General features: G+C 40.0%; 1 protein-coding gene across 2 annotated transcripts in view; it reads left to right on the forward strand.

Moving 5' to 3' along the window:
- Positions 1–17,003, forward strand: part of agtpbp1 (ATP/GTP binding carboxypeptidase 1) — a 42,381-nt gene that overhangs the window by 9,067 nt on the left and 16,311 nt on the right. The window contains exons 4-15 of one of the 2 annotated variants that reach the window (XM_030059191.1): positions 2,031–2,098; positions 2,603–2,666; positions 3,088–3,234; positions 4,313–4,444; positions 4,633–4,726; positions 5,359–5,396; positions 5,942–6,150; positions 7,245–7,422; positions 7,709–7,750; positions 8,710–8,810; positions 10,845–10,961; positions 14,222–14,997. In XM_030059191.1, coding sequence (XP_029915051.1) covers positions 2,031–2,098; positions 2,603–2,666; positions 3,088–3,234; positions 4,313–4,444; positions 4,633–4,726; positions 5,359–5,396; positions 5,942–6,150; positions 7,245–7,422; positions 7,709–7,750; positions 8,710–8,810; positions 10,845–10,961; positions 14,222–14,997 — 1,966 coding nt within the window. The remainder of the gene's footprint in view (positions 1–2,030; positions 2,099–2,602; positions 2,667–3,087; positions 3,235–4,312; positions 4,445–4,632; positions 4,727–5,358; positions 5,397–5,941; positions 6,151–7,244; positions 7,423–7,708; positions 7,751–8,709; positions 8,811–10,844; positions 10,962–14,221; positions 14,998–17,003) is intronic. The other variant, XM_030059193.1, reaches the window with a different exon arrangement.

Here is a 17,003-nt window from a genome sequence, read left to right on the forward strand (position 1 = left end):
GCACATTATTGTTATAGCAGTTCTGTGGTGCATTATCATTGATGTTGAGTTGTTACATGAAGCAGTGACTATAGCAGTTTATTTTGCATTGCAACTGGACCTGAACTGCTGAATTCTTTTATTGTATAATATTATAAGATGAAAACGAGTTTAAGAAGTTGTGTCAGACACAGGTGGCCCAAAAAAATTGTCAGGGTTAATTATAAATTAATTGTAATGGTAGGTGCATCTCTTCAGTGAAAGAAAGCTATCCCTCCTGTTCTTTGCTAGCTCATACAAATGTTTTGCCTCTTTTTGCAGTTGATTACCGGCTGACTTATGTTTATGCTGTAATAATGTTGATTTATTGTAGCTTTTGAGCAAGCTAAATTCCTAGAAGGTAAATGCAAGTCATTGTTAATTTGTTAATCATTGTTAATTTCATTCTTTTTTTCTTTTTCTGTGTAGTATAATTTCTGTGGAGAGCCCTCATAATTTTGTTTTTGATGTTGAGGATTAGTGTTGAAATGTCATTTTGTTTTGAAGAGCTTTAAAAAGTCTGGTATGGCAGAAATGTATTTAGAGGCCACCACTCTCCCAGCTGGTGAGAAGTAGGGTGTGTGGTATGTGTGTATGGGTACACACATGCACTGATATGTGCATAGTTGTGGATGCATTTTTATGGAAGGTGCTTATGTGTGTGTGTGTCATGTGGATATGCACATCTGTGGTGTTTTCTTGCTGGTCTATGTTTGAGCCACCACATGCTCATCCGTTGGTACAGCGCGGCGCAGCTCTGCTCAGTTTAATTTTCAAGATCATAAATTAGTGATGAAGGCCGAACGCTTGGCACCTTCCATCTCTGGACTCACCATGTGTTTGCATGATCATGATGCATTTCCAGCCAACGTCACTGTCCACCAACACGTGTGTGAGATTAGCACCAGGTGATGCAACTATTCAGGTCTGTTTGATACGAACTATGCACAGCTCTTACAAATCATTTGCATAATTTGTTGTTGTTCAAGAAATCTTGTAAAATGTTTATTTTGGTTTGACCAAGTGTTGCAAAGTGCACCATACTCAGGGGTCATGGAACTCCTGGAATGTCATGGCATTTTGAAAAGGCTATTTCAGACAGGGAAAGTCAATGAATTTAATAAATTTTTTTCACAAGTAATTTACCAGGATAGTATTTTTTTCCCATCATGTTCAGATTATGTCCATTATCCTGAAAATACAACATTGAATGCATAGTAAATTTTTTTGGGTTCAAACAGAATTAACACAATACTGTAACCAACTTCAGTAGCAACTCTGAATCTTGAGTGTGTTTAAGATTTTGGTGAAGGAAAATGAGTCATGTTACATGTCTATATGTTTTGAAAATTCATCATTTTAGTTATGGAAAGTAATGGAAAAGTCAGGGAGTTGGATCTGTGTTTTTGTCGGTCTGGTGGCTCTTTATGAGATCATTTAATTTTTGACATATGTCAGTTTAGGATATAGCTATTTAGGTCTAAATATGTGGGTAGTATTGTCAGCCTGTCTATCACCAATAAGCCTGTGTGTATGTTTTTAGGGAAATATTCTGGTACCTGTAACCTTTGCTGCTGGGTTCAGGAACTCGTTTGGAAAAGGTCCTGTCCTGACCTGACAGGGAGCCTCTCCCTTTCTCACTGAGGCATCTTCAAGGAGGACAGGAATCTGTCAGCTCCTAAACCACAGGCAAGCACAGAGTGTTGGCCAAAGTGGGGAGAGGAAAGTGAGAAAGGGGGATGACAGAGAAGCATAGAGAAAGGAAGATGGCAAATGTAGCAGAAAGTTTGTAACCATATATATCCTGGGATGGTGCTTTCCAAACTTTTAGGGAGGATATGTCCCCTGTTACAGTTTGACCTGCCTCTCATACCCCTACATTCATGCAGGACAGCCGGTTGCTCTTAAAATAAATGCCTCCGCTTTGTTTGTGTGAGAGGCTCTGGGTACTGTATGTCTCCATGTTTCTCATGTTTTTTTTTCTTTTTTTTCTTTTTTGATGTGTGTTCCAGAGAAAACCAAAAAGGAGGTCATGTCCAAAGGTTCCAGCGGCATGGAGGTCATCTTGGCTTCACTGGAGGTCAGCACACTCGTCAACACAGCTTGATGTGGCATCTCACAACCCGACCTTTTTAACCTGACAACCTTCTGTCTGTATTTTAGCTTTTTTGTAAACACTTTTCTGTGTGAAAACTTTTCTACATTTCCTTCAAGGCCCATGAAACTAGCAGTTGCCTTGCCATTGACAATTAAATCAATGCCAGTTTTTGTCTCTACCATTCATTTTCAGAAAATAAAATAGTTGAGTATACGGTCCAGATAGACCTTCATTAAGCATCCTACATAAGTAGTATAAACATCTAAAAATGTGTCTGTGCAAAATAAATCCATTTCAGAATGGATTTGTGTTGCGTGTCTGTGTGCACACCTTTTTGTTTATGTGAGAGGCAATGTGGAAGTGTTTCTGTAGCCCCGTGTGTTGACAGGTTTGCAGTGTCTCTGTGCGTCTATGTGCTGACCTGTGTGTTTGTGTAAGGTGTTTAATGTGTGTGTTTAAGGTGTTTGATGTGTGTGACTTTGACAGAACACTCAGGATCTCCAGACCACCCTGAACATTCTGTGCATTCTCAGTGAGCTGCTGACTGTGGGTGAGTTGAGTTTCATGGTTGATGAGCAATTCATCCCCTGATTTGAAAGCTGATGAGAAAATTGACTCCCTCATCAGATAGTCCCTCAGTGGACAATTTAGCTGTCGTTGCTGGTTTGGGAAAAAGTATTTTGGTTTATGCATGGACAGTTCAGATTCACTTGAGATATTCACAAAGTAGATTCTTTTTATGACTGCAATAATGGTTCATGCCTTGAGAATTAAAAATGTGCTCTCAAGGCACAAATTGGTGGATTCGTAGACTAGTGAAGGTTTTTTCAGCGTCACCTTTTAAATCCCTGGCTTCCCTCTTTTTACTAATTATTTCATGGTAGGTTGCCCTGCTGATTGTTTTACACAGAACTAATTCTTTTTTATTGGATTTTTGTTGTTGCTGTTGTTGTTGTTTTTTCCTGTCTTAGGTGGAGGCCGCAGGGTGGGGGTGTTTGTGTCTAAAGGAGGCACAGGTTTATTACTCCAGAAACTGATCACTGCCAGTAAAGAGTCACCTCCCAGTGAGGAGCTCATGCTGCAGCTTCACTCACTACTGGCCAAGGTTGGACCAAAAGGTAGACTCAGTTTCCCACTGTTACATAAATGCATGCAAACATGAGTATTATTTCAGTTAATCTTTGTTATATTAATTTATCAAATATTCTGACTTTACAATGAAATAATTGCCAAGTTTACTATCATCAATTTCCAGTCTTCTTAAGTAAGGTACATTTTAGCATATAGAAGACCAGTACTCCAATAGCAGACCAATGGTAAATAAAAATTAGCTTGTATGCTGTCATACTAGTATCTTATGCTTACATCTGCAACCTATACACCTCCACTGTGGACTGCCTTACTACAGATCTTAAGTTTACATTTGATATTGTAAATATTAAGTGATAACCATAATTAGGATGGAATGGTACATAAAAGGTAACACCTGATTCATTTTAATTCATTCATTTAATGAATTTCATTATTGTGTATAAACATCCACAACAATATTATAAGGGAGAGAGAGACTAATTCACTGGCACCAAAAGAATCCTTTAAATCACACACAGCTGTACTGTCATTGCATCAAACAGAACAGCTGGGATTTTTTTCTATTTTTCACTATCAGTTTCTTCATGACAACCTTCTACCTCCAAATTGTCAGCTTTTCACAAACTATGGAAACAGTTTTGTTTCAGTTATTTTGTAGTTTATCCACAAGTTCCTGACAAGGTTTTTAAACCCAAGGATTGCAGACGTCTCTCAGACTATACGGGAGCCATGTGAATCTTCAGTTGAGGTCAAATATGAAAATCACCAAAAGTGCAAGGATTACGCTCAAAAGCAATGATAAGCAAATCATGAATATTAGATAGTATAACTGTTGATGTTGATTAATTATTACACCACTAATAAGCATTCAACTGCACACACATTGAGGCACTGGTTAAATCGCATCTATTTATAATTTTATTTGATATGATTTAAAAAATAATTTTAAAATATATCATTACATAATTCACAGAAAACAAATTCAAACACAGGACATTATGCTTTGTTTTGAACTGCTACTTTTGCATTAAGTGATCATGGACATGTGCAAACACTGCCTAGAGCTGCACACTTCACTTGACCTTATAATCTCTGTGTCTGCAGACAGAAAGTTTGGGGTGAAGGCACGTTTGAACGGAGCTCTGAATGTCACTGTCAACTTGCTGAAGCAGAACCTACAGAATACCAAACTGCTTCTGCCCTGCCTGCAGGTTCTCAGGGTTTACTCTACCAACTGTAAGTTGCCCTCAGCTTTGGACAATACTCCACTAAGTGTTACCCTTCTCTCTTGGGGTTAAACCAGCTCTGTATTCCAAAAATATGAAACAGCAAACTGATATAAATATTAAAAACTGTTTAATAGTCTTGGATGTCTCTGTGTCTCTCCGCTCCATTTTCCTGGCTCTCTGTCTGTCTTTATAAAGCGGTGAATGCAATATCCCTGGGTAAAAATGGAGTGGTGGAGCTCATGTTCAAGATTGTGGGGCCGTATAGCAAGAAGAACACCAGCCTGCTGAAGTAAGGAACTGTCTGTGTTTTGTTCAAGAAAATCACTTTTGAGTAGGGATGCACCAATCCACTTTTTTTCAGTCTCAATCTAATTCCGATACCGCAACCTCTAGCGGAAGGAGAATTAGAAAAACAACCACTACCTCCAGCCAGGCTAACAGACTGTGGTTGAGGCAGTGGTGGTAGATTAACTACAGAAATATTATAGAAATATTACTGTTGGTATTGTGTTTGCCTGTCTATCGCACGGTAACATCAGTCCGATATCCGACCTGTGAATTACGTCTGGATCGGCACCCAACACCAATTTTGGTATCAATGCATCCCTACTCTTGTGGGTTGGAGTCAGATCATTCAGAAAGTTTATTCTTGCATGGAGAGAAGTACATTGGGAAGGGTCAGTTTAGTTCTCTGTGTGAAGGTATGCAAGGCTTTTTGCATCAAGGGAGTATCCCTGCAGATAGTGCTACTAAGGAACAAGATGAAATGTCCTTGACTAAAGGCACGAGTACACAACTGGATGCATAACAATGAGTGGTCAAAAGGAGAGAGGGCACTTGGCATCAGGGTATATCTCCTCTTGACTTCCATCATTCTTTAGCAGACTGTGTATCTCATATGTCTTGTTTCAAAATCAACAGGGTAGCTCTGGACACATTGGGAGCTCTGCTCAAATCCAGTGAGTAATTTGCTGTCTTCTGTTGATTTCTTCTCAGGATCCATCACTAGCATTATTCTCTGCCCCTATTCTGCCTTGCTCTACCTCCCATCTTCAAGTTTCCCTCTTTTTTTGCAGTTTTCTTTTTCAAACCACTCCCCTCCCTGGATTACTCCAAATTTCCAGATTATTGTGAAATATGATTGCACTGAAAGAAAGAAGCTTTTTGTGTTGTTACATTTTGCAAAATAAAAAAAAATATATATTTCCTATTTTCTGAAGTCAGTTTTCTTTCATTTTGGTTTAACTGACAAGTCAGTCTAAAACTGACAAAATATGGCAGCTTTAGACTGAAGCAAATCCAAATGTTCATTCAGTATGGATTTCAAACTGTGTGACCCTCAACATCCCTCCATCTATACTTTTGGTTTCCTTTGCACTCCTTTCCAGTTCTCTTTTTTTCCCCTCAAGTCCGCTGTTGTATTAGTTTATTATGTTATCCACTGCCTTGTAGTTTGATTATAAGTATTCATCAGTGCTTCCTTCTCTTTCTGCCCCCTGCCCAGAAACAAATGCTCGTCGTGCAGTGGACCGTGCCCACGTGCCCGCCCTGCTGGCGGTGTACCAGGACTGGCACCGCAATGACACACGGCAGCGCCATATGCTGATCCGCAAAGGCCTGCTGGCATGCCTTAGGAACATCACCAACATCAAACTGGGCAGGAAGGCTTTCATAGAGGCTGATGGCATGAGGATACTCTACAATACATCCACTGTGAGTGACAGTAGCACAAATGACTGGCAAATAAAGATCACAAATCATCTCAAATCATCAGCTTGGAAGAAAATAATCATTACTTTATCTAAATATTATCTGACAAAATTTTGTTCTTGGTTTGTGCATATAACATTTTATAATGGTTATGTTTGTTTGACTTCCAAAAAGAAATATAATTTAAATAAATGAATAAAATCTCATCAATGATGTTAGTATACTGCTATAGTATAGTGCTACACTTACATTTAGCCATATATTTGTATACTATAACAGTATACCATAGTATACTATTGTGTAGTACAAAATAGAACCAGGGAATTCATATACAATGAATAAAATGGTCATAATCAATTAGCTTCCAAACTAATTTGTCTGCAGTTTAACAAAAGCAGAAGTAGCGAGTTTACAACGACAAATAAAAGGATAAAATGAAAGCGATAAAGTTGATAAAGGGGCAAGGATGCTAACAGGATGTTGCTCCCAGACAGTACTTAATTATTTGAAATAGAGTAGTATTTACAGTGGCCCAAGGTCCTTCAATTAATAAAGAACAGGATATGACAAAGCAAGGTCAGTATTAATTTCAAGGTATCTCAATTATTGTCTTCAATTATTTCACAAGACTATAGTGGCTTGCATTTCCATCAGTGCTGTTTTTCATCTTCATCACTATACTAAACTATACTATACTACACTATACTATAATATCCTTTTACTGCATGTCAGTAAAGGGATGGAATTTTCTGAACTTAGACTGTTGTACCAGTTGTATTATTTGCTTCTACATGCTTGGTCATCATATCCAAATTATTAATGTTTTTTTTTTTTTTTTTTTTTTAATCAGAAATCTCTTGTGTGTAAATATCTTATGAAGGTGCCAGTATGTCATCCCCACAATATCATCATAATACTGATATGGAGGTATTTGGTCAAAGATATTGTCATATTTAATAATGTCTGTATAGTCCAGCCCTACATGTGAGGATGGGATATATGAATATAAAAGCACACACACACACACACACACACACACACACACATACACACACACACTTACCTACCTTCTACCTTCTGTCTGCTTCTCTTACCAGGAATGTCTCCCAGTGCGGACGCTGGACCCTCTGGTCAACACCTCTAGTCTCATTATGAGGAAGTGTTTTCCTAAGAACCGTCTGCCTCTGCCCACCATCAAATCAGCCTTCCGCTACCAGCTACCACATGTACCTGCTGGAGGGCCTGTGGCACAACTGTACAACCAGCCACCTGGGGGTGAGAACATACACCCATCACAGATGTGCACGCCTCACTAAAGTGTACCCTCCAGCTCAGCTCACCACATCACAGTTACATCACAGAGTGCATGCATTATAATGGTTATTATATAGTACATGCACACTCAAACAGCTGCATACACTGTTTATCTCAATCCCCATCCCTGTCCCCTCTTCATACACAGTGCTCACACACAAAAACACACACACAGGCAGTGCTTGGACCAGCTCAATGGTTATTTGCCCCACTCCACTGACACTGCTACACACAATGTGCATTACAGGAGGAACATGTTCCCAGCTCTGCAACAAGCCCTTAAAGAAGGGTAAGACGTATGTAAGAGACAGCTCCATACTCACAGTACATAGACTCACTCACCACTGCGTTGTCACTTGCCACACTTCTCATACTGTAATTTCAGTAGACTAACACTTGTCATATCACTGTACACATCTAATAGTACTTACCTGCTTGTTAGTCGGTTTACGTACTTGCACTCAACTCTGTTCATTTGCTTTTCACATTCTGTCCACAGACTGCTTGGTAAAATATCTGAGCTCCTCTCCTGCTCACAGTTCTCTCAGTCACCGATGGCCTCAGTGATCTGAAGTGACAATTTTCCATTTAAAACAAATTTTAGTTCATATCCTCCTTTGTATATCATCAGGTGGAGATAAATCAAGCATATCTCTACTGCAGACATGGGAGCAATGTGACCGCAGGCTTCAAAAATTCATGATGTGAAGCACAAAAATACAGAGGCACTCTGTAAGGGCCACGGTACACAGCACAATTTTTGGGCATCTCTGATGGACAACAAGTGCTTACCTCAGCCTTATTTCTTTGTCCCGTCGCTACATCTGCATTTCCCCCAAAAATTGCTGAGGGTGTCATCAGCCCAGCCAATAGAGAACAATGTAAAATTGTACACTACTGCTATCACTTGACCTGTCAAAGTGATCATTAGTTCAATGTATTTACAGGAATCAGCTCGATTTCCTCCTGTCTTCTAATTCTCTCACTCATCTTTTAGTAATGGCTGCTCACATCTCACCTCTAGTTACCGTCTTCTCTTTCCTGTCACAGCAGAGAAACTCAGTGACCAAATACGACTGTTAGCTGGTCTGTACCAGTCTGCTTATGTACCAACTGAAAATATATTTTGGGGAAAAACAGAATCAAAGATACAGTTCAGGCAAGAAAAAAAAAACACATTATTAGGCATGCCAGTGTTAATGATGTTCATCTAACAACTTGTGTTTGTTTGTGTGTATGTGTTTCCAGTGGATGATGTGGTGGATGAAAGTGATGACAATGAGGAGACAGAGGCAGACACAGAGAATGATACAGAGAATGAGGAGGATGACAAGGATCATCGCACTGTGGTACCACTCAACACAAACACACACACACACACACACACACACACACACATACATATGTCTGAGACAAAGAAAACTATTTTTTTTTTACTTCGACTTTTCAACAGATCCTGCTGAATCATTAATGCCCCAATGCCCTAATATATATATTAGGGCATTATATATAGATATATATTTGTATATATAAATATTCACTATACTAGGTTAAATATACCTACACCAGATTAAATTGTATTTGAAACGTATTTATTTAAGGCTGTTATAGAGACAGACTCCAAATCCAAAGAGAAATGCAAAATGTTAAACCAGCTGCAGCACACACACAATACTGGACAATTAATTTTTGTACGGACATGTTTCATCAGTTATTCTTAACTGATAAAACATATCTCCTTCTCTGTTCCCTCTGTTCTTCTGATCATTATGATGACATAGACCTGACCAACAGTCAAAACTCAGCTACATAACACACAGTCTCAGTTTATACATTATTAATGTGTGTGTTTGTTGTGTTCCGTCGTCCCGCCCTATGTCCTAGAATGTTGACATAAAAACAGATTTGGACAAGCTCCAGCCCAAAGGGATTGACAACATACTGTTATACCAACATTGTACATATAATATTATTTGTGCCCCTTCTCTCCCCTTCCTGTCATGTTTCTGAAAATGAAAATGACATGAAGACAGAACTGAACAAGCTTTATCCCAAAGAGGGCAGCAACAACCTTCAGCATTTAGACTTGAAAAAATAGGGTTTTTGTTAAGTTGTGTAAATGATGTTGGTTGTTGGCACCTGTATGTTTTTTGTTAGCAGTGACCTGCCTGCAGCAGCTCTCTGGTACAGACTATGTGCTCGAGCCCCCGAGGGGCCTGCCAGAGCAACTACACAGAGGCTTGTCAATATGTTATAGGGCTTTTCCTCCTGATGCATGAAGGAGATCAAGGGATCACAGCTTTTAGGCTGCAAAGGCTTTTGGACCACATAGAGCTCAGCTGGAGGGGCGCAGCTTAGACACTTTTGAGGGTGGCTCAAGGACTAGACTACAGTAAGCAGTTGTTTTCGCTTTTCGAGGGGTAGTCTGCCTGTCCACTCTAGCATCATTTCATCCTGCTTTTCTGTGGGCTTGGTTCACATATATGCCTGTGAGCAGAATGATTACCAGGCTAGGGCTGTTGTTCCTAGAGGAAAACTATTTCACAGTGGTTTGGAGCTGTTGGACCTGTTTTGGTCCCACAGTCTCCAACTGACCTGATAAAAGAAGGGTCTACCATGTTGGATGACCTTGTGTGCAGAGGAGGTTGGAGGACAGTGGAGGAGCTGGCCACACTGACTCGTACACAGTTGTACCAACTAGTGCCTCCAACAGCTGTTGGTTCAGATTTATTTTCCTGGCACCTTAATGTGGCACCTGACAATGTTTTCCAGCTTGGCTTGTCACAGCAAGTTTACCAGCACTGTTACCTAGTGGCAGTAAACGTCCAGCGCCTGCAGGAACAGTACAGGGACAGTAGAGACAGGGAACATCTTGGTGGGATTTGTACTGACAAGTCTGAGAGTGGAGTTTTTTACACTACTCACTTGTTAATAATCTAACAGTTTTTGACTTGCAGATGCAGAGTTTTATAAATCTGTGTGATATAACTTGGATTCTTTGTGCTGCGATGAAGATTTGTGTTGAAGTGCAGGTGTTAAGCCCATGTATTAAAGGATTAAAGTATTAAAGTACACAAAAAGGTGTACTTGTGGATTTTTTGTTTGTTTGTTTGTTTGTTTGTTTGTTTGTTTTTTCACTTCACACAAGTAAGCCCTATCTTTCTGGCTGGATGACCATATGAAGTAAGAAGTGTTAACTTAGTGTTTTTAATGTTTTTTTCATTGGATCTAGAGAGCATCTTGTTTGATGTGCAGCTCAGTGAAGTGGTGCGCCTTAGCCAGCTCACTGGCATAGTTTGTTTAGTACAATTTTTGACTTTGAGGGGTGTGGATAGGGTATTCTGTAATTTCATTGAATCTCTCTCTTTCACACACACTCTCAGAATGATGACATAGAGACAGACCTGAACAAGCTGCGTCCCAAAGAGAGCCAGAGCCGTTTGTTTGAAGAGCTGAGAGTCTACGACAGGTTCTTCGTGGAGCTGTCTGAGGACTTCCAGGTCAGAATCTTGATGGGTTTTGCTCTTAATCATACACAGGCAACAATTCCATCGTACCAACAGTATTTATTATTACCAGTTCAATCAATTATGTCAGCCATGTCAAAGGAGATTATCTGTATGTCGGGTCCTACTAATCATCCAAAAGTACCCAAAGCACTCAGATAGTTACCCCAAAGTACCTTTTGGTACATTGGGGTAACTGTCTCCCTGGTGGTAACTCTAATGGCGAAGTACCGTATTGATCTGAATATAAGACGACCCTGATTTTAAGACGACCCCTCTTTTTCAAGGCCCTTTTTTGGAAATATACTTTTTATATGGACATTCTGCGACACCAGCCCATGCTAGTTTCAGTTCGGGGGATGTTGAGCTCTGTGGCAACTTCAAGTGCTTTTTGCTGCATCTCAGCCCTCGTAACGGGCAGTCCTTCACTACGTTTCTCATTCACAAAATTGCACACCCTCCTGTCAGTCTCCTTGAATTGACCAGTTTTTGGACCACGAAAAGCCCTTCTCTGGCTGTGGGCATTTTTTAGCTCAGCTTTCTGAGACCGACACCGTTTCACATTGCACTCAGGGCCAGGGTTAAGGGATGTTTATTTACCTTGACAGCTTCGGAGGTAATTTCAGAAAGCGTCCAACTGACAGCCGGAGTGGCATGTCAGCTGACTGCTACGTTCAACCGGGTGGCCCCGCACACCGGCCGGCCCACCTGATGCCGGCCGATGCCGCGGCCAGTACCGCGCCCACCCGGTCAGGTCTGCCGGATCTGACAGGTGCAGCGCACACAGACTGCCATATATACCTTTCATCATAAATCAACTTTTGTTTATACGCGGTTGCAGCAGCACCATGGACAGCGACACAGACAACATGGTTGATTATTGATTGCGTGACGCGGCCATTCGCTGGTAATCAGGAGGCAGGAGGAAAGCTGCATGATTTACGTTGTATCCACGTTCGTGCGCTGCGTGCGTGACCGTGCATGTGCTCATGCATGAACGCCCGTACCGTGGAGCACACCCCTTCCAACCGTGCCAGAGCGGGGGAAGTGTGCTGTATTCAGGCACAGAACATATGCAAGTACAATACATGTGTATTTGCTTAGATCCCCAATATTAGACGAGGGTGTTTTTTCAGGGCATTTTCAATGGAAAAAATATCGTCTTATATTCAGATCAATACGGTACTTTCCATTGTATTGGTGCAGTTTTAACACAATATAAGCTATTCAAACCCAGTAGCTACATGAAGAGATTTGTTTCAAAGTTACATATTCACCATTTGAAACATATGACACCCACTCTCCCATATTGATTGTTGGTTTTAAAATTAAGCATGTCATGAGTTAGTCTTGAAGTTGAACTTACTTGAGTCAATATCAGTATAAAGTGCCATTGAGACTTCCCAATGACACAAAAAAAAAGATGAGATTTTCCACTGAACTCCATATCCATTGTATAAAGTAGACCTTAAGCTGTTAGAAATGCATGTTGGTCAAGCTCCTGCACCTTTTATAAATTGACTGCAAGCATAGAAAGTACAAGTGAATTGCAAAATGTGTCCACCCTGTCATGGGACAATTTCTAAATAGAGTAAATATGTTCTAATCATATTGATTACAAAATGTACATTTTCAGAAAGGTATTTGGTCCCTCGTTCAGGAATATATTTTAGTTTCTGGAAAACATCTCTCAAAAATACAGAAATTATGGAAAAATATGTTTGTATATGTAAAATCTGTGAAAGTTGTACTTTCTTTTCTGAATAAACTCTATAAATAAAGGTATCTGGTCAAACTTTGAAATAATACTGTTTGGCCCTAATCTCTTAAGAGCAAAATCACACAAAAGGTTTTGATAACTTGTGAAAATAATTATTTATTCACATAAAACATGAACATGACGGGGTGGACAATGACATGACGGGGTGGACAATGTTATGGTTTTGTCAACAAATGTTTTTTGTCAAAACATGACTTTTTTCACCTACTGTATTTTTAATTGTGCACAGGTAGGCTACATTTGGAAATGACACTCAACAACAGCAAAAATAAATAAATAAAACCTTCAACTAGAGGAACAAACAAGATTGATATAAACAAAACAAAAACCCTTGGTCCCTAAATGTAGGCCTACCACAGAAAGTATAAACATAGGTATCCTTTCAAATGGTTTCTTTCTCTGCATATGTTTTGTCCTCCACTTGACTTCTGGAACACTGAAAAACTTATAAAACTGTTACAAAACTAGACTTGATGACGGGGTGGACAATGACAGGGAGGACGTTTCTGGCTGAAGTTTGCATTTAATGAGCACATGTTGGGCCATTAGCTAGCAACATGTATCAGTTAGGAAGGTGACTGTGTATACTTTAACAAACATATTTTGAATTTCTGAAAAGCATTTATATAGATTCATATTTTGCAATGACAGGGTGGACACATTAAGATTGAACACATTCAAGTTCAATCATAAAATGATGAAAATGTCAAAATATAAATGTTGATATGTACTCTCTCTGCATGAGCTATTCTTCACTCCATTTGTAAAAGACAAAGCAGTGGTAGTGATGTCACTGATTACAGCAGGGGGTTTCTTTTAGTGGCAGTAACCACCTAATGACGGGGTGGACAGCAAATCCAGGGACACATGCAAAACGTTTATTATTATTATTACATTAGACCATAAATGATCCAATTGACTCATTTTATTCAAGTACTTGATGAGAGCAACAAGAGCATGTAAAAGGTTTGTACATTGTATATCATTTATCTACTTATTTCACTCAGTGAAGTTAGTAGAGAGGAGTTTGGGACATGGCAAAATCACATGCATCTAATCACAGAAAATTTTTTTAAATATGAAAAACACCCTTTTAAAGATGTATCTCTGTACCAATGTGTGTTTAAATGTTTGGCCATTTATAATAAACCATCAGAGTTTTGTTATTTTGCAAATTTTTCATGAAAAGTGAGTGATTTCTGCCTGGGACACCAAATGGTACCCTATATTGATATTGACTCACTTGTTAACATTTGCTTATAAAATAGTAATTGTTGAGGACACAGACATCTGTGGCCAAATGCTGCCTAAAGAATTTCAGGAGGAATTTTTTTTTTTCCCAAAATGGATATATAACATTTTAGAATAAAACCGTTCATATACTCTATACAGTATACTGTATGTACCTATATATAAATACAGATAGAAAATGTAAGATGATTGGTCAGGACATCAGTTTTTCTTATTCCCACAGGGATATAAGTTTTACTCTCCAAAGAGTGCCTCCACCACATCTTCATCATCCTCCTCATCATCAGCCAGCACTCGACCAATCATAGTGCCGACAGCTCAGTCCTTGCCTCCTAAGATTGTCCCCATCCCGTCCCCTGAGGAGGAATGCCACCTTCCCAGAGGACTACACACCCAGCCGCCTCCTTCTGTTCCTCCTCCTACTCTACCTGCTCCTCTGCCACCACTAGAACTGGACACCATCCACCTCACCACGGACCAAGACAAAAAAGACGACGCTCACACTCCTTCCCCGGATCGACACACAACGTCCTCCTCCCAGCCTATGCCCCCTTCTCAAGGGGCGCGGCTAGAACAGGAACTAGTGCGTGTGTTAGAGCGTGTCTCTGTGGAAGGTGAGGGGCCTTTGAATGGAGGCGGAGGAGGAGGAGGAAGAGGGGTGGAAGGAGGAGGATCTCCGGTCAATGCTACGAGACACATACAGTCTCCCCTGCTCTTGGGGGGAATTGCTGCACGCCGTGTGGGAGGAGGGGGAGGCAGCACAGGCGGTTCAGATTGTGGTTCGGAGGGTCCTGAGGAGGAGGGAGGAGAAGGAGCAGTTCTGGAGGTCCCAGACACTGCCCTGCTCCTCCCACTCCATGATCCTGACCTGTACGTGGAGATGGTGAAGGGAACACGCTCAGTACCCCACTATTCTGAAGTGGCTTACCCTGACTACTTTGGCCACGTAGCCCCGACCTTCAGGGAGCCCCTTCTGGAGAGAGTCTATGGTGTGCAGAGGTGAGATTTGTGACATGGAGTTGCAGGTATTTAGAAAGACAGACTGCACAGAGTGGAGTCTATATAGCCTATATGTTGTACTAATAAGATGTTTAATAGGTAGGTATATCTAATAACCCATGCCATAAAAAGGAATATAATGGAACTGAATAAAGCATGTAGGCTAAAAAAAAATCAATGAAGTTTCAAGAAACTCTTTTGACAAAAATTACTTTGGGGAAACTGACTTATCTGGTAGTAATTAAGCTTTTATAGAGAACAGCTAGACTAGTCCACCTCTGCCTCTCATTTTCATCTATCTTTTCCAGCACCATTTACTCAAGTTTAGTTTTAAAACACCAACATGGCCAGTTTTCAAGTTATTATTTGTATTTACTCCTTAGTAACAGCACTGTGAAAAATTTTCTGCTGTCGTTTCTGTTTGACATACATCAGATTTTCTCTTCAGTCTGTTGACCTTAAAAAACCTGAGTGATGATCATGAATGTGAAAGCTGAGCTTTGTGAAAATTAAATTGAAAATGAATAGAAATGCAGTGTACCTGAGAAAGGATTAAAGTTATCCCGTGCCATACACATTTCAGGCACAGAAATTGTCCTTGCTTTTCTTGCTACAGATTACAGAGATTAAATATATATTAGGTAGGCATATCAGATAAACCATGCAGTAAAAGAAACAGAAAAAAATACTTTGAAGAAACTGACTTTGCCGTCTGATAGTACTGGTGAAAATAATTTTTATGCAGACTAGATAATTTGGTGGCATTACCAACAAATATATGTAATGCTCAACAAGTAAGTGTGCCAAGAATATGTCATTGTGCTGTTATCAGCCAGATAAGCATTCATAATGTGCTGTAATAGATTAAATAGTCTGCCTTATTTGAACAGGGAGTCCATACATTGTTTCTAAAGATGAGAGCCTGGCACTTCTCAGGACAGGACTGCAACATGAGCAGAATAAGGATACTGGTGCACACAGATCATCTTAGGTTTTAGTTTATGAGGTTCAAATATGCAAAGACTAACATTTCGGTGTAATCACCGTCTTCATCAGAGCCTGAATTGCATCTCTCCTTAGTTCACAGTGTGTATCTATCAACAAGAGGTTATATATATATGTACTGTAATCAACATGTTCAGCAGAGTCTGAACTGCCAGGAAATAACAACAACATATATAACCTCCTGTTGATATATTCAGCTACGGACTAAAGGGAGGTGCGGTTCAGACTCCGATGAAGACGGTGATTATGTTGAAAGGTTAGTCTTTGCATATTTGCATCTCATAAAATATATCCAAGATGATCCATGCACTCCAGTACCCTCCTTCTGCTCAGTTTATATCATTTTGTAGCTTTACACCACAGAAAAGATTGTGTGACAGTTGAAGGAATCACTGAACAGCAGTGACACTGAACATGGTTGCGGTTCAAGTCTGTGTTTACTTCTGTGTCTATGTCTGTGTTAACAGCAGTTGCTAGTAAACGTGTTACTTTTTCTTGATAAACTTTGTGTACGTCACCAACTATGCAATGATGTTCCAGCCTTTTGGGGCATCTAACAGCTTGTTGTGTGACTGGACATCTTGGTTATGTTTTCTCCAAGGGAGGTTTGGCTCATGTTTTGGTCTCTTAGGTGTGACCAAAGAAAATTTTCAGTGGGGCTATTGGCCAAAAGTTACAAAGTACAATAATTCAGTCAAAGTCTGGAGTCTTGTGTGGCGATTCAGATTCATTGATTGATTGATGTAACAGTGTGCTGACAAATTGTAGCCGTAGATGTCCTTTGTCCATATTGTTTTGACTGCCATTTGGGTGCCATCTTGTTGTCTCGTGTTTTAGTAACGCTCTCTACACATGACAAGCATAACAATAAGGCTCAGTGTACCTTAGTCACAGGATGTGAGACTGAATTTCTCATTTCAGAAAACCCTGGGGCTACAGTTTATAGACTTTGCTGATTGAGGTTGTAAGGAATAGAATAGGTTACAGGGAAATGGCATCTC

The sequence above is a fragment of the Myripristis murdjan genome, chromosome 9 (assembly GCF_902150065.1).
Source record: "Myripristis murdjan chromosome 9, fMyrMur1.1, whole genome shotgun sequence".
NCBI lineage: Eukaryota > Metazoa > Chordata > Actinopteri > Holocentriformes > Holocentridae > Myripristis > Myripristis murdjan.